This window comes from Coptis chinensis, chromosome 9 (assembly GCF_015680905.1).
Source record: "Coptis chinensis isolate HL-2020 chromosome 9, ASM1568090v1, whole genome shotgun sequence".
Taxonomy (NCBI): Eukaryota; Viridiplantae; Streptophyta; class Magnoliopsida; order Ranunculales; family Ranunculaceae; genus Coptis; species Coptis chinensis.
In genome coordinates, this window is record NC_141464.1 from 6,662,722 (window position 1) to 6,689,537 (window position 26,816).

At 36.6% G+C, this 26,816-nt stretch overlaps 3 protein-coding genes, 3 long non-coding RNA genes and 1 pseudogene across 9 annotated transcripts; 5 read left to right on the forward strand and 2 right to left on the reverse strand.

The window, feature by feature from the left end:
- Nucleotides 1-6,786: 6,786 nt before the first annotated feature.
- LOC147474587 (mediator of RNA polymerase II transcription subunit 20a-like) lies at nucleotides 6,787-17,148 on the forward strand. Its single transcript, XM_086584150.1, has 4 exons — nucleotides 6,787-6,967; nucleotides 7,043-7,132; nucleotides 7,392-7,654; nucleotides 17,026-17,148. Exons 1-3 carry the CDS (start codon nucleotides 6,824-6,826, stop codon nucleotides 7,617-7,619), a joined length of 462 nt encoding a protein of 153 aa, XP_086440276.1. The 5' UTR covers nucleotides 6,787-6,823; the 3' UTR covers nucleotides 7,620-7,654; nucleotides 17,026-17,148.
- On the forward strand, nucleotides 8,197-9,069 carry LOC147474588 (uncharacterized). Its single transcript, XR_015209398.1, has 4 exons — nucleotides 8,197-8,488; nucleotides 8,680-8,747; nucleotides 8,845-8,966; nucleotides 9,054-9,069. It is a non-coding gene; the product is annotated as an uncharacterized LOC147474588 (long non-coding RNA).
- LOC147474589 (uncharacterized) lies at nucleotides 9,095-11,374 on the forward strand. The gene is made up of 5 exons (XR_015209399.1): nucleotides 9,095-9,275; nucleotides 9,432-9,491; nucleotides 10,279-10,319; nucleotides 10,884-11,139; nucleotides 11,237-11,374. It is a non-coding gene; the product is annotated as an uncharacterized LOC147474589 (long non-coding RNA).
- LOC147474590 (uncharacterized) lies at nucleotides 11,442-12,498 on the forward strand. The gene is made up of 2 exons (XR_015209400.1): nucleotides 11,442-11,607; nucleotides 12,071-12,498. It is a non-coding gene; the product is annotated as an uncharacterized LOC147474590 (long non-coding RNA).
- LOC147474591 (cytochrome P450 CYP72A616-like) lies at nucleotides 14,846-19,700 on the reverse strand. Of its 4 annotated transcripts, none has more exons than XM_086584149.1 (4): nucleotides 19,516-19,700; nucleotides 16,220-16,464; nucleotides 15,656-16,043; nucleotides 14,846-15,430 (listed from the first exon to the last, which is right to left on the reverse strand). In XM_086584149.1, exons 2-4 carry the CDS (start codon nucleotides 16,459-16,461, stop codon nucleotides 15,005-15,007), a joined length of 1,056 nt encoding a protein of 351 aa, XP_086440275.1. In that variant the 5' UTR covers nucleotides 16,462-16,464; nucleotides 19,516-19,700; the 3' UTR covers nucleotides 14,846-15,004. The 4 variants fall into 4 exon arrangements, with proteins under 4 accessions (XP_086440275.1, XP_086440274.1, XP_086440273.1 ...); XM_086584148.1 differs by having other exon boundaries at nucleotides 18,282-19,700; XM_086584147.1 differs by lacking the exon at nucleotides 19,516-19,700 and adding an exon at nucleotides 18,141-18,365.
- A 1,452-nt stretch (nucleotides 19,701-21,152) lies between these two features.
- Nucleotides 21,153-24,281, reverse strand: LOC147474592 (bifunctional aspartate aminotransferase and glutamate/aspartate-prephenate aminotransferase pseudogene; annotated as a pseudogene).
- Nucleotides 24,282-25,596: 1,315 nt separating this feature from the next.
- Nucleotides 25,597-26,756, forward strand: LOC147474593 (uncharacterized). The gene has a single exon (XM_086584154.1). It carries the CDS (start codon nucleotides 25,659-25,661, stop codon nucleotides 26,526-26,528), a length of 870 nt encoding a protein of 289 aa, XP_086440280.1. The 5' UTR covers nucleotides 25,597-25,658; the 3' UTR covers nucleotides 26,529-26,756.
- The last annotated feature ends 60 nt before the right edge of the window (nucleotides 26,757-26,816 follow it).

A 26,816-nucleotide genomic window follows, 5' to 3' on the forward strand; every position in this document is an offset into this window, starting at 1 on the left:
AAAGACGATCGAGCTTCAGTCGGGTGAGCTTTATCAATGTGTTGTGACAAAAGAACACCAGCTGCCTTTAAAACACAAAGTGAACGAGGGACTGATGGGTTCTAGAACAAGCTATCTTAATTGTAATAAGAATTCGTGATCCGCTTAAACTAGCAAGGATATTCTGCCATACAAGAAATGCAAAGAGATTTTTTTTTTCTCTTGTAAACACAAGTCGAGTATATGTTTATGATGCTCTGCAGTGTACTATGAATCCCGCTTTTTATAGCTAATTTTGGCACTTGTTTGAACTTGCATTAATTTAGTTAATTGGCAATGGAACGAGCAACCCGCAGAGTCCAATACACATCTTAATCTCGACAAATGTTTTTAATCACGCTTTTGCACAAACTTTGTTTTTCAAACATTCTTTATAACATTTTTATAAAGTTTGGGATATCATATGTAGCAATGACTTCATGGAGATTACAATTATCATTAAACCCTAACTATCAATGTTCTAAACCGCCATTTTAAACATGCCTTACACTAACACGAGGAGGATCAAGCACCCAAACCCAAAAAGAAAATGTAACGTTGTCACCAATTCCCATTGTCGACAACTCCTCCACTAGAAATTTCATTGCCAACCATCATAGGCTTAGAGTAGGTTCATCTCTCTTTCATTTTGCTTTTAGTTATGACATTTTTCATGCTTGTCGAGTGGTGAGCTAACGATCTTGGCGTAAGTGTATGTGGACAAAACCAAGTTGGTTGGTTTCGTCATTCCTCAACTTCATTTTTTTTCACCCAAACTTTTCTCTTTCACCCAACTCTCTCCCCCGCCACTCCCCATCGCCATGCATTATACTAGTTGAATGTTCTTAGAATTTGTTGTTCTCTCGCCAAAATTTTATAACTCGGGTCGTAAATATATTTTATACCCCTTATCTTATCTTCACTCTTTTATCTTATCTTCAATGCTACTATATTGTCCTCCATACTACATAGTGGACTTAAGTATTTAGAAAATCCTGCAATGATATTTCATTGGTCGGGTTGTCCTCTATGCAAAAAAATTTCCGATCTAAAGATTTCTCGCAGGTATTTGCTTTTCTTTGTATATTTTCTTGGAATATGTTTGTACTAAGTGAGAACCTCGTGATAACAAGAATTGATCTGCGGTATTTTAACCTCTTGCAAGTTGGATAACCGGCCAACACCGACGCCGCATGTTCCTGTTAACAATTCAATGGATCCGGCATTGTACCTCTAGAACTATCTCATTTGTCCGATCTAGAAAGATTCTCATTGCCAGGGTGCACCCCATGATGTTTGTGCATCGTGTTAGGGGTCAACAATACAAGTATAGTGGTAACGTAATGAATTTTTCCCAATATGTCAATCTGATTGCCACTGTTCTTCCATTCAATCCCACTGATTTGTCTGCAATTCTTGTCATTAATAGAGGGGGGCCACATGCAAGTAAGGAATTCCGTGTTCGGCGATAATTTGTACGCAAAGCCTTGGTTTGGTTGAAAACTTATTTTCGGTACTATAATGATATAATTATTGACGATGGAACTATCGAAGGACTACCTGTAGATGGACAACCTGATGACCTACCACATATGTCCCGACCTGTGGAAGATATCGTCAACGAAGTTTCTGCCATACCTAGCCCAAGCCGATGACGATGACGGACTTGCTTAACCGGGTTTGCACATTGATGAGTTTCATGCTGTTGGAACTATATATTTCTATTGCGGCACAACCCAATCAACAAGCACGTCTCCAGAGGGCATTTATGGTACCAAGTGTAGATCAAACTAATGTTCATATGCCTTTAACAACTCACATCATTGATGAGTTTTCAACCCCAGGATATATTGCTATGGCATTTCCAACTTAATTTGTTTCCTTACGGTGATGCTGATCTACGACAAGCTCGCCAGCGGAAAGTCAATCCATTGCCATACTTCCAGTTTTTGATGAAATATCATGATGGCCGTTTTGCTAAAGATACAAGATTCCCCTACTTTGCTTGGAACTCTCTTTCAAGGTGGCAGGCACTTTCTTTAGGTGATGTTTTTGTGAGGAAGAATCCAGGGGATGCTGAGTTGTCAATTGAGGATATTCGAAATATGGTTTCATCCGACGATAAGCAATTAACTAATCGTGTCTCTTACTTTGCTAACAACATTCATGGTACCCGGTCTTATTGGTATACAAGATTGAAAGAGTTTTGCCATGGTTAAACAATTAGGTGCACCAACTATCTTCTTCACACTTCGGTGACTGGCCGACATGCAATGGCCGAATCGTTTCATATTTTAGATCCTTCTAATGATCTTGAAAGGATGTCTCCTTTAGATAAAAGAAGGGGACGCCGCAGTTAATTAATGATAACCCAAATGTTGTCGGTTCTTTCGAGGGCAAGAGTGGAATTCTTTTTGGGATTACTTACGAGCCGAGTTCTCCTGGTTGATCATTGGTACCGGTTTGAGTGGCAAAATCGTGGTAGTGGTCATGTTCATGAATTTCTTTGGCTATCGATGCTCCGGATGTTACTAAGATTGCTACAAGTGCTATCGATAGATCTAATGTCATTGATTATTTTGATAGACTTGTATGCCTTTGTGAACCCGCACTCCAAGCATGTCTAGAAATCTTCAAGACCATCCTTGTGCACGCTTTGCCACTTTCGATTTACAACTTGATACAAACGAAGATGACTATGTTTCGTTTGGTCAATTGGGTCATGCGACACTCTATATGTGGAAGTCATTGTTTATGCTTTTACACAAAGCAACCAAACAAATGTTATGTCGCTTTAGATACCCATTTGATGTAATTGGTCGTCGAATATTGTAGAAGATCCCCCCAATAGTAACATGTATCGTTTCCTCGGCAGCCGGAATGATGAACTAGTCTGTTCCCACAATCGAAAGAATTTGCAGACCTGGCGTGCAAACATTGATTGGTCGCCTGTACTTTCAGTGCAATCTATTGTCAATTACATTGCTAAATACGCCGCTAAATCTGAACCAGCTTCAAAAGTTTTAGAGATACTTTTCAAGATATTGTTGAAGATTTTCATCGAATCAAAAATGCAAGATCTGCTTTCAATGCTACTTATGAAAAGTGTCTCTAAAAGAGATATTTCGCCCAAGAAGTATGTCACTTGCTAATGGGGTATCCATTGACCCGATCATCCAGAAAGTTTGTACTCTTAAATGTTAGCGAAAAGAGCATGCTAGCATCAATTGTACCGGTCGAAGAGTGGCCGACGAGGATAAAATTGTTGGAATAGATAGATCCAACCTTTGTAGGAAGATATCTCCAACGACCTTCTTGCTATGAAAATACTTCCCTCGAATATGGCAAAGAGACATTACTTCAAGCAATAGGTTTGGCACACTTCTCGAAAGTAGACGTAGTTGTGCATTTGGTTCCGAGCTAGACGGTGTCATCCTACCAAACACTGAAAAATGGGAATCATTTTGTCGCCAACAAGTCTTAATTCATCACCATTATCGAACTCTTGGAAGAAGCTCGGGGAGAATTTACCTTGTGGTCCGAAAGATACTATGACTTGGGTTTGAAAAATCACTCATGGGATTATTCTTCCAAAACCGATAGATGAAGAGCTTGAAGATGGTATTGAGGTAGAGCTTGGTAATGCGAAGACTTACTACGGGATGAGTGGATGATGGCAAAGCAGCAATGGGGCCCATGTTTGTCCCCTCGGGGAAATTGTGGAATTAGGAAGGAGAGACTTGGACATTTCACACAATTGGGCTAAAGGTTTACATCGATATCCAAATATAGAAATTGATAGAAAATTTGTTCATGCTCTGCATGGTGGCAATGACCTAAATCATGAACCTCAAACCGTTGTACCAGATCATGATTTATCTAATGAACAAAGACGGGCTCATGAAATGGTTGTTAGAGCACTACAAGCTGGAGCATGTATTCGGTTCATTGTTTGTGGGGAGCAGGCACAGGCAAGTCCACACTCATAAATGCAATTGTGTATTCAGTTACTGCAATTTTCAGATCAAACAAAGCAGTACGTGTCATGGCTCCTACTGGAGTTGCCGCTTTTAATATTGGAGGTGCAACCATCCATCATGAACTCTCTTTCACTGTGGAACAAAAATGTGTGAAAGAAACTTCCAAAAAGATTGAAGGTGATCAATGTCGACGTATGCAAGAAGACTTTAAAGACATCAAACTTATCATTATCGATGAGTACAACATGGTCGGAAGAAGTATGCTTGCAAATATTGACCGGCGTTGTCGAGATATTTTCGCAAAGAACGAGCCATTTGGTGATGTATCTATTATCCTCGTTAGTGATATGCATCAATTACCTCCTGTATGTGACAGTGCATTATATGTCCAAGGTGGGTCTATTAAAAAACAACATGGTGGAATTGTGTATTCTAGTTTCGATAAATGTGTTCGGTTATCACATATATTTCGACAAGCGGGGGATGACCAAGCATCATTTCGAAACAACGCTCGTGACTTCGATAATGGAACTTCAACCATCAATGATTGGCAATTATTTCTAACTTCGGGATATTTCCTCACTAAATATGGATGAGGTTAACACCTTCAAAGATGCTTTTATGTCTTTTTCCTACCAAACAACCTACACATGATTACAATCTCACCCGACTTATTGAGCTTGGTAAACCAATTGCTCGAATTGTATCACTAAATAATTGTGAGACCGCTACCAAGGCTTCTTCAGATGATGCAAAAAGGCTTGGAGAAAGTTCTCATGGTCTATCACTTGGTGCAAGTGTTATGCTTCGCTCAAACATTGCCACCACAAATGGATCGGGTTAATAGTGCAATGGGCACTGTTGTAGATATTGTTCTGAAAATGGCTGCAAATCACCGGAAGATATACCTCTTGCTGTTATGGTTGACTTCGACCACTATCATGGTGCTAGGTTTCGTCCAGATTCTAATACAATACCTATTACTTCACAAACATCAAATTAGAAGTCGGGTAATGCTTCATGCCAACAAGATTCAGGTTCCCCTTGTACTTTGTTGAAATGATAACAATTCACAAGAGTCAAGGCCTCACTCTTGATCGGTGTGGTAGATATTGGTAAAAGGGAAAGCCTCGGTTTGACTTTTGTTGCTTTGTCTCGCACAAGAAAGTTGTGTGATCTAGCATTTAGCCCTATGTTCTCTTTGGAAAGACTTCAAAAGATTGGAAAATGTATTGGTCTTAGAGGCCGATTGCAATAGGAGAATCGTTTGTTGCACTTGTCTGCTTCAACCATTTGATGTTCTAGGAAAATCTGATCGTTGAAATGTTAATTAATTGTTTTTATCTCGGTATGTAGTATTCATCTTTCTACCTTTATTTCTATTTATATTGTTTGCAAATTCACTTCATCAAGATGTTTTATATTTCTCATAAATGAATATCTAATGTCGTTATCATGCTTAATTTTGTTGTTTGGATTTATGTAGGTTCTTCCATAAGTAATGTATAGGAGGACATTTTTTTATGGTTGCTGCAGATGGATTTTGTCACTTCAGCTACTACATTTTATATTATAGTTGTTTGGACTTTTGCTAACCCCCCTATCTGTCTTTTGAGTTGAGTTGAGCAGTTTATAAAGTAAATAATTGTGCAACTTGTTATATGTATAGTAGTTTAGAACCTTTGGGATGTTGTTACTTTGGTTCTTCTGGACATATGACAGGTTTAATGATTTCTAGATATGACAGGTTTTTTATGATTTAATATTGAAAATACAAAGGAGACTTTGTCGAAATTTTTATTCGTAAAATATGTGTTGTGATTTTTCTACGTTGAGAATGTAATATTTACTTCTAAATTTAATAACTATGTAACTTCTTATATGTATAGTGTTTTAAAACCTTCGGGATGTTACTTTAGTTTTCTGATGGTGTTGTATATATGTATTTTTGGTTATTCAAATAACGAAAGACAAAAACATATTTCTTTGGAATGACAGGTTCTATAATTTAATGTTGCAAATATAGAGAAGATTTTGTTGAAAATTTCATTCTTATCCATTTGGAGAATGTAATACTGCTTTAAAATTAAATGTATGTTGATAGGATATTATGTGACTTAGCTCCAAACATAAAAGGGTTCCATTGGGGTGCCCATTGTAATGCATGACTACTTAACAGGGGAAATTTCAGCAAATACTAGCTTCTTTCATTGTTGGGATAAAGGTATAATTCTTCACATTTACCACACATGAAAGCATTGATATATAATTCTGTGTACGTGCGAAAGCTTTACACATGTTAATACACGACTGTTGGTTCAAGTACGTAATAAAATAACCGTAGCAAGAATATTCATTCAATATTGTTACACTTGCAATAAACTAGACAATGATATAGTCTATTTTTCTTAATTTATCTGTCTAATTATCAAAGAATTAATCAAGTCGCGGAAATAAATAAATAAATATAATATATTATTATTATAAAAAAAGAGAGCCAAATAAATGATATACTACACTCACGCCCCACTGCAATGCATTATACTAGTTTATTGTCTGAAAGAGTTCTTTATTGGCAAGCAAATGTAGGAGCAACAGTGAACACTCAAATATTAACTGAAATATCTCAATGCGTTGAAACTATTAACGGTTCTAAAGGTGGCAGATAGAAAACTACTCTTAACTACTACAAAGCCAATACTAGAGGTATACATTTTTTTTTCATACCCAACCCAATCTTCTAAATTATGAATTTACGATTCTTCTTATTGTTATTGTTATTAGATTAGTCAGTAGCTAATCCTCCAGAGTTTCCACGGGATTTAATGGGAATTTCACTACAAGAACAACTAAGTAAATACTACTTTATTATTCGTAGTCAGCGGATTGTACTTGAAGCTGATACATTGGTTCAAATGATCATGGAAAAGTTACAGTCTTATAGATCTCGCATTTCCGTTAATTTTGAGGTTGTCTCTCTTCCCCAACAAACTTCTTCTCGTCGTGCTCTTGTCTTGTATCCTTATAAGGTTTCTTGTGTGTAGGGGATACAATATCAACTTGGTGATTTCCAATGGAGGATTGGGAAAGTTGTTGCAACTAATGCAGATAGTTTGAGGGGCATCGTTTTGGAGGTAATGCTTAGCACATTACGTTATCTCTTCCTAGTTAGTATACTGTATGAAATGCAAACTATTAAATCATACACAACTCTATATAGGTTTCAGAAAACTGCATTGCGACTAATAACTCAATGCATGATACATTATTTGGGAAACTGCCGTCTAGTTTGAATATAACTTGCAATGCCTAGATTTGAGGCTATGGATCTCTTCATACTTAAATACGAATACATGACACATATAGTTAATTCCTTCTACTCTCTTTTGGCAGATGGAATATCTTCCGATTTCTTCAGTAGAAAAATCTAGAGTAATAATGGAAGAGTTTCTTGATATGTGGCAAGAAATTGTCTCAAAGAGGTCATTGCCTGGTCGTTTGATGCATATCGAACCAAACTTTGCAGGGTATGGTCTTGCAGACCACTACACTCCACAACACACTGTGGTTCAGTACGCAACGGTCATGACTCATCTATTACAATCGAATGTGAGAAATTAGAAGATTGAATTATAGAATGGCTTCAGATTACCAAGGTTATTCCTCTTCTTATGGTACTAGTTATACTTGCTTTTAAGTTAGAACTGGTTGCTAACGCTATCTTGCGTCTTGGATGAATCTTATATTTTTGTCTTACCAAAGTGGGGACAACTCTTAAATGAATATTGTTTTCCCAAAAAAAGAAGCCGTGTAGGTGATCTTAACCATATGTTTCTATGTAAACCTTGGTTATTAGTGATATTGTTTGAGTATCAATTCCAAAGTCTAGGTTCTTTTATTAGTCTCGGTCTCGTGTCTCGCCCGTGTCTGGCTTTTAGATGAATGAACTGTCTTGGTTGTTGGTCAACCGTGGTGTCTGCGCAAAGATATCTTATATATAAAGCGGATACCAGATTTCCCAATTAGTTCCGTATTTTCGGTTTTACACCAAAGTTTTTGATGGGATGGGTATCGGAAAGTTAGACAGCCACTTTCCTTTTGTTCTTCATTGAAAGGGTAAATCGGTAATTTACATCATTTTCCTGGACTATAAAACTCAACTTCTTAGTAAAAACGAGAGCCGTTCCAATTAAAAAAAAGAAAAACTGTTTCGCTCGTCTTCTCCGCTCCTATATTCCCAAATACTAAAATAACAATTTCCATCCAGTTTCTTCAATTCTTCCCAAACTATGAAGGTCAACTTATTCAGCAAACAGAGACAGAGACACCGTTTCGGGGGTTTCTCAATTAAAAAAAAGAAACCCACTCGTGTTCTTCGTTCCTGACCAATACCCAAATTAACTTTAAAATCGAAACTACAAATTTGATAATTCCTAACTTGCTCTCCATCAGAATGATTTCTATTGAACCAATAGCCAATCATTTTAAAGGTTAGTATGCAATTTTCTCAGTGTTTATACTTTTTTCCCTCTTAATTCTTCTTTTCACTTCAAACCGAATTCTATGGGAATTCTTAATTTTAATTTCAGTTTCTTAATTTTAAAGTTGTCACCAGAAAGTGCTAAACTCTCCGCTTTGCTTCAGTGTTTTAAATTTTATTTTTTGGTTTGTTGTTGTGTAGACTGCAACATTCAAGCGCGCATCAAATCACTGTGTGCTCCTCGTCTGCGAAAATACGTTCGCTCTTCGGTATGCATGAAAAAATTTCTTCTCTCCACTCTGTGGGAAAACTTGATAATTCTTCGTTTTTTTGTTTATTGCCCACTATTATTGGGTCTCATTATAGGTGCGTCTGGGGGAAAAGTTAATGGGCCTCACGGTCATAGTGGTGTTGTCAGGGCTTCTGTCTCGGAAGATAATGCACGTGATCGAATTGCAATGCCACACACATATCACTCCGACGGAATGGTACATGTCGCAGGGACACTTTTCATGTTTATTTACTTTTTCAAGTTATATGCTAATTATTTTCTCGATTAACCGGCCAATCTCTAGGTTGTTTTAACCGATTCTGAAAAGAAAAGATCTGGAGGAGGTAAATAAAGATGCTTTTACTCCATGTATAAATGCTTTTCGATGTATGAATGTCTATACAAACTTACTAAGTAGAATCTGAATTCTTAGAATAAAATACATTTTCCCTTTTAATTGCAGGCCAGCTTAGATGATATAATCAAACAATTAGAGAATGATAAGGAATCTTCGGTCTTAGAAGAGGTAATCATGTTTTATTTTAATAATAACTGTGTTTGTTTCAATTTCTTGAAGGTTTCCAGAAGAGATTAGATACCAAGAGAACCAACTCGGTAATAGGTCCCTGTTAATAAAGCATATTGTTTAATGCTTTGTTTTTCGGCCTCTTGGATTTGACAGAATCTATTGAAGGAAACAATTGCTAAGATGACTAAAAATCAAATGGAAGTATAGGCTCAGGTATGGCTCATTGGCTCCACTGGATGGAGTCCATCTAGAAACATTAAATACCTTTTTGATATAGCATTGTGTAAGCTGTTTGTTAATTAAACTGAACAGAAAAATCATAAGTTCAGATAACCAATTTTTAAAGGTGAGAAAAGACAATGTTAAACCACCAAGAAATATGACAAAATGTAAGAGCATAAGAAAACTGTCACTGACTTGAATATCAAAAAACTTTAAAACCTCTTTATAATAAAGGATGTTGCTTACAAGCAACTAGGTGTAAAGAAATGACCCCCCACCCCAAAAAAAATGTAAGTGGGAATCAAACCTAGGACCTTCTGATACAACCACGAGGGCCTTAACCAGATGATCCACTGGACACTAACAATACACACAAGCTTTGGTGGATATCATTTTAAAAGTTTGCTGGTGAGAATAGAACTTAATCTAAGGTGATTCAAGGGCTTTGGTTGTCCTAGGGTTAAGTTCATAATCTAAGGTGACAAAACACTGGTGTGGCTTTTTGTTTTTAGAACATTTTGTATTTGGATTGAAATTTGGATTGTATAAAATTTGTCTTTAGTATGTGGCTTTTTGTTTAGTAAAATTACACAGGCACTACGATTTGCAAGTTTGTCTTATATTAATGTGTTTTAATTTTGTTTGGTACTCAGTACATACTGGTTCTTCAGCGAATTACATTATATATACATATACATTCTTTTAAGAAATGCCAATTATGAATTTCTAACTTGAGTTCCAAATTGGTGTTCTCTCTCTGTTTGCCTTCTCTTCTCAGGCCTTTCTGGTTGACAACTATGGCATCACCAATCCAGTCATGTAAGTTATTTTTTTATTTTTTTTATTTTTCTTTCATTTGTTTGTTAGAATGAATTGAGAAGTTTATTTGAGAGATTGAGCTCAATGGAATGTTCAAAGCACCTTCTTGATATGCATTACCGAATGCATCCTAAAATAAGTTGTTTCCCAAATTCGAAGTTCTATCAAGAGAAGGTCTTGGATGCTCCAAATGTTAAAAGTCGGAGCTATGAAAAGCATTATCTTCCTATCTTGGAAGAGAAGAAGTTGATGATGTTGGTCATAGGAGGAAAAACATAGTAGAAGTAGTTGTTGTATTCACAATTGTGCGAAGTCTTTTTAAAGGTATTATATGTTCTAACCCAGCCCCTCTGTTTTTTCCCCTATAAGATATCTTGCTTTTGTATGGTTCAAAAGAAAATTTTAATTACACATTATACTTACCATTTGCCCTCCCTGTTTTGCTCATTGTTGGAGTTAGGACCGAAGGAGGGTACTAAATTATTCTCCACGTGTATACATGCGTTATTCACCTGTTGTTTTGATATTAATGACTTCATACATTGTTGTTTTTTTTTTTTACAGTATGGGAAGTATCCAAGCAAAAGATTAGCATCGTTATAATATCTCCCTATGCCGCTTAGGTTGCTGCAATTCAAGAGAAATTTGGAAAGATGTACCAGAACATTGAGGACTTTGATGTAAGGGTGAAGTATGTAGACGGATTTCAAGGTGGTGAGCAAGACATCATTATAATCTCTACTGTTAGATCAAACAGTGGTGGAGACACCGACTTTTTATCCAATTTCCAGCGTACTAATGTTGCTTTAACAAGGGCTAAGTATGTTGATCTATGGTTTTTAATGGATCAAAAGTTGTTATATCCAATCTATTACATTGTAACTTTTTGTAATTTAATTTCCTATATTAAAATACAGGTTATGGATGACATTGCAGACACTGTCTCTAGATTTTGGGAATGAAACAACTCTGGCTAATAGTGACTCTGTCTAGGCAGCATTAGTCAACATTGTGAAGGATCACAAGTGTTTCTTTTTATCTTGATGAAGATAAGGGCCTTCAAAGCAATATCTGACAGTCAAGAAAGAGCTTGATCTATGCTCTTAGTGAAGTTATGCTTATATGAGACAGATTTCGAGGAGCGGCCATGGCCATTCACTCAGAAAAGGATACGGGGTAACTCATAGTTGATGTTGCATCACCTTGCTATCATTACTGGGATTCATGAGTTGGATAATTGTAGATTCTGTGGGATTCAATGAATGTTACTAGATGGAGGTAAAAAGAGGTATGTCTTCATTCGAATTTGTTAGCAAGCTACTTTGTGATGTGGTCTTGGGACAGTAAATATTTACTGTGAGAGCACGTCGCGTTAGCTCACAAAAGAATTGTTCTATCTCTTTAGAGTACTAATACATCGTCTTTTAAGCTTATTTTCCAATTTCTTTAAAAGTGAACTTTTTAAAAGATCGGGCGGTCGGGAGGATCGATGATAAGTGTTCTTAAAAGTAACAAATTCACAATATCATGAAGAGAAAAAATAATCGGACTTTGTTGGTTATTGTGTTAGTAAAGTATGTTTTTTTACTAAATTACATTTGAATGGTTTATAAGCTTATCGTCCTTTTTATTTTCTTAGAATGTAACTATGTAACCATTCTGTCTTTAGTTATTCTACTTCTCATCTTCTCGGATTGTTATTTTTGTATTCCTTGATTTGATATTCTCAACTACGTCTTCTCTTCCTGTAGATGCGAAGAAACAGATTCAAGCTTTTGCCTCTCAGACTATTGCATCCCGTTTCTCATCTACATTACAGTCAGCTTTCATCGTTGTCTGAATTTTTCGTTCAAAAATACTATTGGTTTGCATAGTAAACCAGAGTGACTGAATCAAGAGAACGAAAAAAATGGAGGGTTGTACCTGGTTTTGTTTGTATCTATATTTTTTGATACCTCCTAGGCTATTTCAGACTGCGAATAGTTCTTCCACAGTTTAATTTCTTGATCACTAGGCCCAAACTCTCAGTTCTTTGTAAAATGAGAATACAAGAAGGCTGATAGAAATTGAAGTTCCAAAAAGTGTATTGGCTTGGTTTGTTGCATTTGTATTACATGGTACTCGCAGTTCAACCTCTGTGTAAATGGCCTCCTTATATATGAGAATTGTTTTTCATGTCTGTTTTTGGAAATGGTTCTAAAGCTTTTCAGTTGCATCAACTTTTAGTTTCTATTTATTTTCCTTACAGGGTTTCTCTAGACACTCAAGGGGAGCCAGAACAATGGATATTATGTCTTTTGTTATCAATCTGAAATAATAATTACCTCGTGCTTTTTCTTGAATTTACACTTCATATATCTGTACTCTCTGTGTAACCTCCTCCCGCCAGTTAGCACTCAATGCTAATCTATCCAGAAAGAAAGTCGATATCTTGAAGCTTTTTTTTTTTTTTCCGGAAAGTTCAAGATTAAATTAACCAACTAAATGAATGATTTAGAAGCCAATTAACTTTTTTTGAGTTCTTAATTGATTCAAAGGTTGTTGAAACGCAGATAAGCATTCAAGACTTTTTCGTATGTTTGAACTTCAAGTTTCAATTTCAAACCGGGCTGCTTTGAGTTTAGAGAGATAACAAGGAAAGGAGGTAGCTAGCTAAGGCCCCATTTCTCATTTCTTGGAGATAACAATGAGATAGAAATGGTGGAAGCAACTGGATTGGTGAAACACGTCTTGATGGCAAAGTTTAAGGGCGTGATTACCCTGCACCAGGTTGATCAACTCATCAAGGGATATGGCAATCTCGTTACTCTCATTGAACCCATGAAATCTTTCCACCGGTATATCTCCATTTCTTTAGTCAACTTATTAGCTGGTATTTGTAGTTAAGCTTTAATTTGGGTGTTACAAACTTTTGGATTAATTTGTTATGATGATTAGTAGGAAGTTATGCCCCCGACTGCATGTGCATACCTGAAATTACCAATCATGGCATGTCTCATCTTTCGTTGAAGCAATATTAGAGTTTTTAATACCAATCCAACAATTTTTTTTTTTTTACGAAGATCACTACCATTTTTCCCACTACACCAGTCTGTATTATGGATGTTTCTATAATCAAAATGTTGCCGCTTGACAAAATGTTTCTATAATCATCTAGGCATATCATAGTTATTATGCACAATGGATCACGCTTATAATGCCTCCTTTACCATGCACTCTGCACCTGCTGCTAACTACTCAATCATTACACTTAATTTGACTCTCAAAGAACCAACATTCCATTGCATTATGTTAATCAAGTTGAAGCCCAAAACTTGCCAAAGTTCTGCATGTGGAGTTGGGGGTGCTAATAGCATTTTTAGAATGTGGACTAATAACCAATGTAAAAATTCAGCGATGCAACTAGCTAGCATCCATAATTTCTTCCTTTTGTCGCCTCCATACAGATGGATTGAAAAAAAACAACACCATATCATTTGAATCATTCAATCTCTATACACATGAAATAAGATCCACATTATATTGAAAGCTTTTAAATTGTAATCTTGCCACATAACCATCTTCTGGAAAGCTATTATTTACACATTCAATTCACACCACATATTCACTCCAAATATTAACAGTGTCCAATGCATTTTTTTAATTATTTCCAAATGTGATCGTTTCTAAATAATAAATAAATAAAAATTGTTTTTTTAAACTAGCTACAATTTTTTTTCTCTGTCCAAGCTACCTACTTATTTAAACCAACAAAAAAATTAATAGCTGATGGTAGAGCATCAAAAATCGAATCAAACAAAGAATACAACTAACGCATTGAAGTGGTTTTTTCCTTATTGAACTTTTTAATTTACTATTCTAATTTACATGCGTTTATTCTTTTCCCCAATTTTTCTTTCCTAGCACGTGCAACGCACGTGCCCGTTTACTAGTTAAGGGTAATGTGTATATGACATATGTTTTGTTTAAGTTTCTGGAGCTGATAAACAATAAAGCTATCAGTCACCATGTTGTTTTTGGATGTGAATAGATATAGGAACCAAGGCCGAAATTTTCGGGATTTGAAGATATTTTGGACCCTCCCAAAACCGATACATATTGGAAAAATTGAAAAATCGGATCGATATATCGTTTTTGCCCATTTTGTTGATAATATTCAAAAAAATCGAAAAATCATAATATATCGGAAATATCACCGATATATAACGATGTATATATCGGAATATATCGGTCAATAGTCAACAAAATCGGTCAAAAGTCAAACTGTCCAACTAAGTCAAACGATATATATTGAATATATCAGAATATGTCAGAATATATTACCGATATATATCTTTATATCAGTTTTATTGATATATATCGGTTTAAAATTAACTTAATTTTTGGTGCCGATATTTCGAATGTTTTTAAGTCAGTAGACTGAAAAAACGATAAATATCAGCAAAAAATCGATTTGTCAACCGATATTTTCGGCCCTGATAGGAACACAGTTATTTTCTTGAGTAAAGGGGTAGCAGGCTCCCATATTCTGTGCTGTGACATACTTATGTCTTCTTTAATCTTTATTATAAATAACTGAACAACTTAAAACAAATCAACTGATTGACCACGTATAACTCTGTGATTTAAATCACATTACACTTGCATAATATTGTTGTGTTGCTACGACAATCTTGGGATACTCGTTACAGACGGTGTAGTATGATTTGAGCTCCGTGTTGTGGCTGAAGAGTGATGACGGTATAAGGGGCATGGGCATATGAGGGTGAGAGCTGAAATGCAAAGTGTTGCAGAATCATAGCCAGTGCCATCTTTGCTTCTATCATAGCAAAGTTCTGCCCTACGCAGATCCTTGGTCCCCATCCAAATGGAAAGTATGCTACATGATCCTTTGATGCCTTTGCAATTCCTTCTGAGAATCTCACTGGTCTGAATTCATCTGCATCATCGCCCCATACTTCATGATCATGATTAATAAGAAGTGTTGGGAGAATGAGATGGACCCCAGCTGGGAGGGAGAATTCTCCAATTTTTATTTTCGTGGATGTGTATCGAAACTGATGGATCACAGAGGGATATAGCCTTAGGACTTCATGTAGAATCATTGTAACCTGCAGTGGAAGTTGGTATGTCAGTCACAATGGCGTGCGAATAAAACATTTTTATACTTTTAAAAGACCAAAAAACGACTAATTAGTAGTAGTGTAGTGCCGTATATGAGTATATGACGACACCTTATTGTGTTAACTTTCTCATCTCAAGTTCTTTTCTATTACAAGTCATCAAATAGGCTAGTGATATCCCTATAAATTGCATATTGAAGGAGAAATACTCACAATCTTTAAATGGTTTAGATTTTCGAATTTGGGCATGTCTTTCCCGCATACTTGTAAAACCTCTTCCCTCGCCTTCTCTTGCCAGCTTGGATGCATTGCTAAGACAATCATTGTCCATGTTAGCCAGGTTGAACTTGTTTCTTGGCCAGCGAAGTAGAACAACTTGCATTCCTCTATCACCTCATCAATTGTCATCCCATTAACTTTTGGATTAGTTGCTTCTATGGAGTACTGATTACTAGACTGCAAAAGCATGCCTATCAAGTCATCATTGCCTGTATCCCCATTTCTTATTGCCTGTACTTTCCTTTCAATCAGACTTCTTAGTTTTGCCTTGATCTCTTTGTCCAGATTCGTTCTTCTCCTGTTTTTCTTTGTGGGGATAAATCTACAAAAGAAAAGGTTGAAATGGTTAGAAACTGTATTAATCTGTCATGTAATGGTTTTCTAATTAGAAAAAAAATTGAATGTTTGTGTGGTCAACATGTGTGAGAGCTTGTGTGAGCAAGCATTTGAGCTTGGGGAAATGAAGTAGCCATAATTCCAAGAGAATTGAGAATGTACCTAAAACCTGGTATGTAAACAGATTTAAAAGCTTCAAGGACTAGTACAGCTTGCTCCTTTTGAAGTTCAAAGATCCTCTTGCCTTCTTCGTAGTTACTTCCAAAGGCAGTCCGTGAGATTACATCAGAGCTGAAGGTTTGGATATCTGGCCATACATCTAATTCGTGAGATCCTTGAGGACTAACCATCTTCTTCCATTTCTCAATCAACTTGCTACAACTGGTCGAGAATGCAGGCATCATCCCCTGTCGTCGAGAAATTCATGATTAGATGATATGAAACCTAGAGGTGCGGAAATTTCAATCATAGTGTTGGTTATATTTTTGTCTGCAAAGTTGCAGCTCTTAGTCTACAAATGAAACATTCTTTAGCTTAGAAAATATGAAATACAATGTGGTATTAAGTTGTACTCTTGAACTTATTATCTTTAAAGGATTGTTGCCCAGAAGGCAAACTTAGTTTCTCTCGATAATAGATGATTGCATTCATTGACAAGGTTACATCTTGAACTACTTAAATTGTCACAGAGATTTACCGGTTTTCTTTGAACAGGAGCGCTCATTGTATCTTTACTAATTCTCTGTATTACCACTCAATCTGTATATCTTGAGTGTCAGTGTCTTTGGGCAGTAGCACTACGTTGCAGCTTGAGAAAGTCCCTATAGAAATGTAACTCGTGTGGTGGTATGTTTTAACAAGTATATATGACCTAACCAGATTATTCCATCCTTATACCTAGTTTACTTCTTTCTTGAATAATGGGGGAAGTTTATCTGATTAGTCTGTTCTTTTATGCAATCTTGCAGTTAGTATCAGGAGGACGGAGATATTCAAAAGTCTGCATTAAAATGAGTAGATATGGATGGACGGAACAAACCTTCAGTTTTTCAATATGAAATGCAGGGGTAACTATTTTTCTGTGTTTGAACCATTTCTCTCCTTCCATAGTTGAGAGTCCCATAGTAAAAGCTTAATATGTGGGTTCTTTGGTGGTTTTGAACTTTACCAAACTTTTCTGATAGGATATCCTTCACTAGTTCTAGATCCTTAATGATCGAGTGTTAGGAATATACAACTTAATTGTCTTTTACTTTTACCAATTACCAAACTATACAAACCTTTTGTCTTGTAAGTGTCTTGTACTTTTAATTAAATCCGAGCCTAGTGTAGATACACTATGTTCTTAAGATGCATTTTCCCTCTCACGGTGCTTGAAGGTTGATGGGAAACTATCTCCCAAGATAGAACGGATTTCCTTCATAGAAAAGCTAAAGACTTCAATTTTATAGACTCAAATGAACAACAACATAGTATTTATTGCAAGAACGTAGGGAAAAGAAAGATCGAACTCTCGTGTGATCCGGTTTTATTTTTCTCTCCAAATTCATCCACTATTTATAGGTGAGTGGTGCCTTTTCAAACAAGACGGTGACTCTTGGGAAAAGTAAGAACTCTTTGAAAAGTCACATGTTTCGAAAGGACACACCATTTAAGCATATAAGATCGTTTGAACCAGTGCCTATTTTTGAAAGGTTGCACCTTTTCGGCATGATCCATTGTTTCAAACCAGTCTGCACATTTCGAAGGTCGCGACCTTTTCGGCATAATAATGACTTGTTTCAAACAAATGCATCATTTTGAAAAGGTTTTTCTCACATTACGTACTGTTTCAAGAAAAAACCCATTTCATCTTAAGTGGGGTAACTCATTCATATTTAAATGGATTTGAGCAAATCATTTTTCTAACAATAGTAGGAGTCGTTCCTAGCCAAAAGAGAGTGATCTTCCCTGTGTTTCAAGTATCAAAGTATCAAACGCAACTGATATATAATGAGAATTGAGAAAGCATATCGTAATAGTATGAACTTTCAAAATCTCAATTCCTAAAGCTATCTAAGAAGAACAGAAGAACATAACATACCATGAGTTTGTAATATTTTGTTGAAGAAAGGGATGACATATGGCACGATACAATGCGTTAAGTTCAAGGGCTTGGACCATGTTTCTATAAACATACTTGAGTACTCTTTCAGGTCCCCATGCAAGAACTTGTAAGGAGTACCTTTGATCCCTTGTTGCTTCAAATGCTTCTCTACGCTTTTGGGTTTCCACCTAAGTGAATGAAACACCTTCGCAGCACACCAGACTAGCAACAAGGAAGAAACAATCACAGTGATTAGCATCACATTTCCCATTTTAGTTCGAACCAAAAGCAGGGACCTTAGTAGCAGTTATGATAGACTGAAGCTCAGATGGAGATCGTTTATAGAACTTTTTTTGAAATGTTTCTGTCCACTAATTCACCACAACTGTTTTCTAATGTAAGGACCACGTTTTCTAAACTTTCTTTGCTCATTTTCTGAGTGAGACAAACCTGTCTTTTCCAAAAGCCTTGCGTCCCACGTAGGGATGTGCATCTTGCCCGACACCAAAAAAAAAACACCCCGCACCAACCCTGACTACAAAATCTGAACCCGAACAGAAACCAAAATACATAAGGTAGAGTTTGGTTACACTCTAAACCCGAACCGACCTGAGACCTATCCGATAATTTAGCTCTAAACCCGTTAAAATATTTAATAAGCCGGAAACTGAACTCGAACCCGAATCCGAACTCCAAATCCGATTTCAATTGCCTACTATTAATTCCATGAAAAAGAATGAGTTAGAGAAATATTTGGATAATGATCTCATTCATGTTTAGAATGATGAGTTATTTAATGTATTGGATTATGGAAAAATTTATGTTGGGACTTTCAATTTTTTTAGCAATTGCATGTGATCTAATATGTGTTATATGTCTATATTTTGTTTTGAGTCCATCGATTTTTAGAACATATGAAAAAAAAAATTATGTCCAAGATAAAGTGATAGTTACTTCTAAGTTTATTAGAAGTTTTAGTTTGTTTGAAAGATTGGTGAATAGCTAAAGAAAGAATAAAATGTAGATATATATTTTAAATGAGTTTTTTTAGAGTGATCTTGGACATATCCATAGAAACACTCCCGTACCCTATAACTATCTTAAATTTTTGCCATACCCAATAACTGACATCCAATAATGTACCCAAATTAATTTGGGATATTTCGGCAAAAAGATTTAAAACAATAATAATAATAACAGGTCTTTCGTTTTTTGGACTCGTTTTTTTTGTGACAGTTTCTTTTCGCATTCTTCTTCGTCTTCCCTACTCTATCTTCTACCGAGATTTAAAAAATCAAAAAATCAAATCTTTCGAGCCTTGCAAACACAAATATGGTGTGGTGAAGTTAATCTTGTTTGCCACATCGCTTACCAATGTTACTGGCTTCAGTCTTCTTGTAAGCAGTTTGTAGTCTGTAGCAAGCCCACATGTTCCTACTTAGAAACCAAACTGTAGTTGAGCTTCCAACTGACCACTTGTATGTAATAAGACCATAACTAGAGATTCCAGTCTCATGGATATCCTATTCGAAGTCATTTTGCTTACGAGTCTTTGTTCTTTAATCTTTTACACCCACTACTGCTATTTATAATCAATAAATCTAACAGAGTTTAGTTTTTAGTGCAGCTCATTGAGTGAACTTATGGATTTAGTGACATAAAAGAAGAACGTATTATGGGATATGATGTGGATAATGTTAGCTTGATTAATGGAGATTAGATCCAAGCAAGTGCGTGTTTGAGGTAGAAAGGACAGTTGGTTAGATTTGTGGGGTTCAAGTGTTAAACAAAAATAATATTGGTGTTTGAATTATGAAGCCAATATATCAAATCACTGGTTGACAAGAAGCCAATATTAGTTGTAGACAGGGAACGGTGGAATAAACAATATGAGAAGTTACAGAAATACATGATCATTCACTACAAAGATACATCAAATATCCTGTAGCTGATTGCTGCAGCTTCATTTCTATATTGCAGGGTTTGACTTGGAGGTAACTTAGCTGTTTACATGATAATTTTGCGCGTTTGTGGCCATCAAATAAAAATATAACGAATAAACATCAGCAGACCAGTGCGTTTCCATATGCAGAAAAAGAGTTGAATGAGTTTGATTTTTTCGTGTTTGCAAGGCATCCTTACAAAAGTACATGTTTCATGTAACTTGGTTCATTCCACTATTCCAGTACAGTTTCTATGTGCCCCTGTATCCCCAAATGCTCTTCTTATGCCTCCCTAGGAAGTCCCTCAAAGTGAAGGTTCTTTAAAAGGGACAAATATTTGAAGGAGTTCTTAGAGTGCTTCAGCTGAAAACAAACTTTTGTGCTTGTAAATGCCATTCTTCTACTATTGCCACTTGTCAAAGTGAACGAAGTTCCTCCTAGGCATGAGCGGAAATTCTTTACTGTCTAAAGTGCAAAGTTCATATTTGCATTGAAAATAAAAAAGGGTAGCTTTCTACTTTACAAGAAAATCAGTGAGAGTTTCGTGATGCCAAGTTCATTTGGCATCCAAATTTGTAGTCTGTGTACTGAGCCCATTCTTTTGTTGGGACGTCTGGCGATTGGACTACTTGATACCTGAATAGTTGTAAATGTTTCTTTAATGTTTTTATTACTTTGTTTAAGTAGTTGAAAACAAATTTTAGCTGGATAGGCTTAAAAACAAATTTTAGCTGAATAGGCTTAGTGGTTCTTGCTTGGAATTAATCAAATGAAAACTGATTACCGTAGATCTGAGTTGGCGAGGATGCCAAACTGGTGTTGATCTCAGAACGTAATGCTTGAAATCTCGAGGTGATCACTGGCCATATTTATGCACAGGGGCCTTATTAATCCCAGTTGCCAATGGGTGGTACTTTATCTGATTAATGAAATATAGTTGTGGCCTAAAAAAACGAAGAAAACCGGCAATGGTGCCTTAGGGCAACACGTTTTATTTTTTCTGATTAATAACGAAAAACAGCAAGCATACATACTAAGTGCAGCACTTAAGTTGCTCATTTGGCCATCAGTTAGGAACCCTACAATTCAAGCGTATCTCCCCTGCAGTACCAGTCAGAACATCCACCTTCCCCATATTTACAATTGCTTCTGCAAACTCGCCATTCCAGAAAAATGGGACACGCGCATACTGCTTTACCTGCTGAGCAGTATCTGGGTTGGAAATAAGTGTTTCTTATTGCATAACAGTTTGTAGCAAGATGCAGACCTCGTAATCTCTGACACGGAATATTGGTAGATAAAAGAAGAGGTTATTGAAGAAAAAAAAAACCCCCATGGTCTTTTTAAAACCGTGGTCTTTTTCTTCTACAAGCGAATCACTTGGAGTATAGGGTTTAATTAGTATGGTCCTACGAGTTATATTTAATAAATGACTTGTTTTAGTCAATAAATATTTTGGGTACGCCTAATAAAAAGAAGAGTAATTTAGGAAACTAAATGTGTTTAAAACCCGTTTATTTATTCATTTTAAAGTTGGGGTACGGGAGCGTTTTTATAGGTGTGTCCAATATCACCCTTTTTTTAGGGTCCTGTTACTGCCGGACCCCATATTGTGTTGGGCAGACCGCAACAACAAAAATAATTATTACAAGTGTGCCATTGGTCCCAAAAAGTTGTTTTGTGTTGGGCACCTTCCAAACCAACGTGAATTTCACTTGTTGCAAACTTGCAACCTTTTCAGCCCTTCTCTTCTCTTCTCTTCTTTTCCACCATCCTAAATCTTAAACCATGAAAAATATATAATAACACTAACATTAAACACACTTGAATATATGCATATGTGACTAGAATATGTATGTATGTATCTGATTGGTGAATGAGAAAATTCGAACACCCTAGGCTTAAACTACCCGGCTAGGTCGTTCGTGGTGCAAACCAAACGGTCTGGTCACACCGTCTAGACTGAGTCCAAAACGATGTGGCCATGTTGTTTGAGATTTGAACTTTGAAAAAACATAAAGTTCTATTTTTTGGCCTCTTGACCGGTGTGGGTAGTTTGGGACTTAGTCCAAACGATGTGACCACACCGGTAAGTTTTTTTCTAAGTCCAAATCCCAAACGACATGACCACATCGTTTTGGACTCAGTCTAGACGGTGTGGCCAGACCGTTTGGTTTGCACAATGAACAACCTAGCCGGGTCGTTTAAGCCTAGGGTGTTTGAATTTTCTCATTCACCAATCGCATTACATGCATATTTAGCCCTAGTCACATGCATATTCAGCCATAGTGTTTAATGTTAGTGTTAGGATATATTTTTCATGGTTTAAGGTTTATGATAGAGAAGAGAAGAGAATAGAAGAGAAGAGAAGAAAAAAGGTTGCAAGTTTGCAACAAGTGAAATTCACGCTGGTTTGGGAGGTGCCCAACACAAAACAACTTTTAACTAATGACACACTTGTAATAATTATTTTGTTTTTGGGTCTGCCCCAACACAATATGGGGTCCGTCTAGAATAAATACCTTTTTTATTGTCATCTTTTTTTTTCATTTATACCGGATTTTATCCTACCGTAAATCCAAACCCAAGCCCGATGGGTACCCGAAATATAAGATTAGATAGGGTTTGGTCACACTTCTCAATAAAATACCTAACTCTGAACCCGACCCAGTGAGAACCGGTTTGGGCTTGAATAACCTGATACTCGTTTAAAACTCGAAAAATCAGGTTCGGGCCGGGTCGGGTACCCATTTGGACATCCCAGCTCCCACGCATGAAATATCAAAAAAATTAGCGGCTGAAGGACCTTCATTATGAATGGAGACGATTGAAGTCGAACACTACGACAACACAATCAGGGGCGGATCCAGGATTGCCACTCAAAGGGGGCTGCTAAAACTAATATACACTACAAATTTTGTTTTTGGGATGAATTATACACTATTATAACTAGTATTTCTTTTTTTTCGACGGAAAAGTTGAGTGCCCCACCCCCTCCCCATCTGCCCCTACCTATGCCTACCTGTCAGATACAATTATTAAGAAATGTGTGGTTTAATATAATGCATACCCTGCCAAAACCAACAGTTTCACCTCCATCATATCCAAGTCCTAAAGCAGCAACTCCAGCTTTTTGTGAAATACTACTAGCACCTGAAGTAACTTGATTTTGAATCTTCCCACAAGCTTGAACAAAATGTGTTGGATCAGCTAGGTACCCAAGTTCCAACCAGTCATTGCAAACGCCTTCGAAAACCCATTAACAATCAATGTTCTCTCCCACATTCCAAGCAAAGAAGCAAAAAGCTAATATGAGTAGCTGGTGCATAAACGATATGTTCATAAATCTCATCCGATAACACTAATAGCCTAGGATGTTTCGCGACTATTTTAGCAATCTCCTCCATAAGTTTTCTAGGATAAACAGATCCAGTTGGATTCGAAGGCGAACATAGAATAAGTACCCTCGAATTCTCATTAAGTTTTGATTCTAAAACTTTAGGATCCAACAAAAGTTATTATTCAAAGATGTTCTACAATCACCAGATTTGCTTCAGCCATTCTAGCCATTTCAGAATAACTAACATAAAACGGACCAGGAATTCTAACCTCATCACCCGACGAACAAACATCAAGCAATCCTTGAAGTACACTTTGTTTAGCACCATTACTAACTAAAATCTGATTAGGTGTATAACTAATACCATTCTCTTCTTCAAGTTTATGACATATCGCTTTACGTAACTCAAAAGTACCAGCATTAGGAGTATACCTTGTGTGCCCTTCATGTATTGCATTAATCCCTCGCCAAAGAATCAGCGATGGGGTATCGAAATCGGGTTCTCCAAATTGCTAAATAGATAACATGTACACCAAATTTGAACTAGTCACGGTAGCTTGATTAGTTATCACTACGGTTCTCAACGGTTTCCACGAAATTCACTCTAGGACTCAATGTAGTATCGATTTGTAAATGGTGTTCATACTATATATATATATATATATATATATATATATATATATATATATATATATATATATATATTTTTTTTTTTTTTTTGGGGGGTTTAGCCCGGTCGGCCAACAACCCGTAGATCTGCCCCGGACAAAGACAAGAAACCTCTGCTTGGAGACTGAATTTGTTCGGCTGTGCCCCCTTAAGGCCTTGGTAGTATATGGGCTTTAGACCCTTCATAGGTCCGGCCCTTTTGTAACATTTCCATCAGTTCGTCCCCACGGTTGTACTGGTTTAGGAGTGATTTTTTGCTCCCAGCGTTCTTGCCTCCAAGGGCTCCAAGCGAATTAATAGCCACACACGTATCACTAGTTCCACAAAAAAAGGAAGCTACAGCTCGCAGAAGATTCTCAAAAGTTCTGAATTTACATGTTTGTCCCTCCTCCTAACTAAAAAGGAAAAAAAATACGAAATAAAGAAACGTACATGTATTCATTACTTGTGGGCTATCTCTTATCGGGGGTAGGATTTGGTTGATCCTACATCATCTTTGATAATCAAATATGCATTGTTACTATGTCAAACAACTAAGGAACAACCTAACCTTTTGAAAAATGATGTTATTACTTCTTGGAAATTCAATAGGAAATCTGCAACAAAGTAGGATCATTGTTTCTCATTCAAATACTAACTTTAAACCTTGACAAACTTTGGGTATATGTTTGTTTCACCTAAATAATACTCATGCATAGGAAGTATTTTTTATGAGAGAGAAGTGTTCGTTTTTGGATTGGAGAAGAGAACTGGGAAATATGTATGGGAAAAAGATGAAGAGGTTCGATCTTTTTATCTTTTTGTTCAAATTCTTTTTTGTATTCCATCGCCCCGTTTTCGTCTTTTGATTTTGTTTTCCTTTTTTTTTAAGAAGGACAAATCAGTAAAACTGAAATTTTGATAATCTTAACTTCCCCTTTTTTTTGGAACTGGTGATACGTGTGTGGCTTGTAATTCGCTTGGAGCTCTTGGAGGCACGAACGCTGGGAGCAAAAATTCACTCCTGGTTTAGTGACTTTCGTCCACATCCCAGATCAAAAGCAAGCCAAATTTTCGAAATGCTTTTAACATTGCAGCTGCACAATTTGTTCGGGTTCTATGAAAAACTTTCAGAAAGATTACATGTGCCCAGGGTGAGTTTTTTGGTACAAGCTAAGATAGCAAGAAAAGTTCTCGAGTTAAATGTAACTCTATAAAGGAATTTAAACAGAATGACCAACTAGTTAATATTCACCCAAAGATGAAACTATGTGATCATCCATATTGGTCTATTGTCATTCTACAGGGACACTATAGATTATGTGTCCCTTCATTCGCCATAATAGACATTCATGGAAAACTTAGTCAACAATGCAATAAACATATTTTGTGGAAACGCTGTCAACAAGCACTACTAAGTATTTTGTTGTTTGTACTTGAAAATAATTTATATGAAACAGATCAAAGTTGCGAAGAGAAAGCACATTTGAGATTTCATCATTTGCATGAGTTATATATATGTAACCTAGATCTTATTTAGTGTTGAAGGGACTCAAACTTGAAGGTTTTGAAATATCAAATATTATGGGCACATTTGTAGGACACATGGTCCCTGGTTGCGCTCTCATTCTCTTAGGTCTATGGCATACCTTCAACACCATCAAAGCTTACTATCTCAAAGGAAAAGCTAATTTTCATTCAAGGTTTTGGTACCCCTTCAATGATTTCTCTTTCAAATTCAAATACTTGGAACTTATACTTATCTTCTGCTTCTCCATATTTTCCATAACTTCCCAAGTTTTGGACTTCTATCACTTTGAGTTTTCGTTCATGCTGGATAGTTTAGAGCATGCAACCATGTTTCTTCACCTTGCCATCTATGCAGGAATCGCACTTGTCGTCGAATTAACACACATACCAGAGGTTTTTATGTGGTTCATTGGACTCCTTGCAGCGTCAGTCTTTAGCCAAGAGTTATTTTTACTACATTTTCACTCTACAGATCATGTTGGTCTTGAAGGTCACTACCACTGGCTCTTGCAGCTTATAGTGGTAGTCTCATTTGTATCAGCTCTCGCAATGATCAGCTTCCCTAGCAGTGTATCAGCAGCTATAGTCCTTTCGGTCTCTGTCCTATTCCAGGGGTGTTGGTTTTTGAACATGGGATTCATACTATGGGTCCCGAGATTTGTTCCTAAGGGTTGTATGGTTAGTTTCGTGGAGGGTGGGAACGACATGCATGGAGCAGTTACTTGTGGGACGAATGACGATTTTCTGAGAGCTAGAGCACTGGCCAACTTACAATTTAGTTTGATACTAGCTGCAATCATGATTCTCACATCGAGCCTTTGTTTGACGTTGGCTGGAAAGTATATTGCGAGGAGGCAATCAATCGAATATGAGCGAATTCATAGTAGAGGTGCAGATGCAAATCAGATACCAATGGATGTTTAATTATGGCACCAGGAAAAATTCGCAACATATTGAAGCAAGTAAGAATATGTTTGAGAGCGTCCAACACTAGTTACGGAGAATGGATCCAGCAATTACCTGGAAATTTGAATTTTCTTCTTGAAAATTCTGTGATAAATAAAATGTAGGCCGAAACAGAACGTCTATATAGTGTACTAGAGAGCCAAAAACGAAAATTGGCTCACTTATTAATCTTGGCGTTTAACGCAACTGCTTGCTCTTATGCACACAATTTGTGGTATTGTGGTAAGCCTTTATACGTACCAGATG

Excerpts from the sequence above, each read along its gene's own strand:
- LOC147474587 (XM_086584150.1), top strand. The coding sequence starts at position 6,824 with ATGGGAATTTCACTACAAGAACAACTAAGTAAATACTACTTTATTATT. Across the intron at positions 6,968-7,042 it reads GCATTTCCGTTAATTTTGAG|GGGATACAATATCAACTTGG; the intron begins GTTGTCTCTCTT and ends TCTTGTGTGTAG. Across the intron at positions 7,133-7,391 it reads TGAGGGGCATCGTTTTGGAG|ATGGAATATCTTCCGATTTC; the intron begins GTAATGCTTAGC and ends CTCTTTTGGCAG.
- LOC147474591 (XM_086584146.1), bottom strand. The coding sequence starts at position 17,180 with ATGGGACTCTCAACTATGGAAGGAGAGAAATGGTTCAAACACAGAAAA. Across the intron at positions 16,044-16,219 it reads GTTTACATACCAGGTTTTAG|ATTTATCCCCACAAAGAAAA; the intron begins GTACATTCTCAA and ends TTTCTTTTGTAG. Across the intron at positions 15,431-15,655 it reads ATCTAAACCATTTAAAGATT|GTTACAATGATTCTACATGA; the intron begins GTGAGTATTTCT and ends CTTCCACTGCAG.
- LOC147474593 (XM_086584154.1), top strand. The coding sequence starts at position 25,659 with ATGGGCACATTTGTAGGACACATGGTCCCTGGTTGCGCTCTCATTCTC.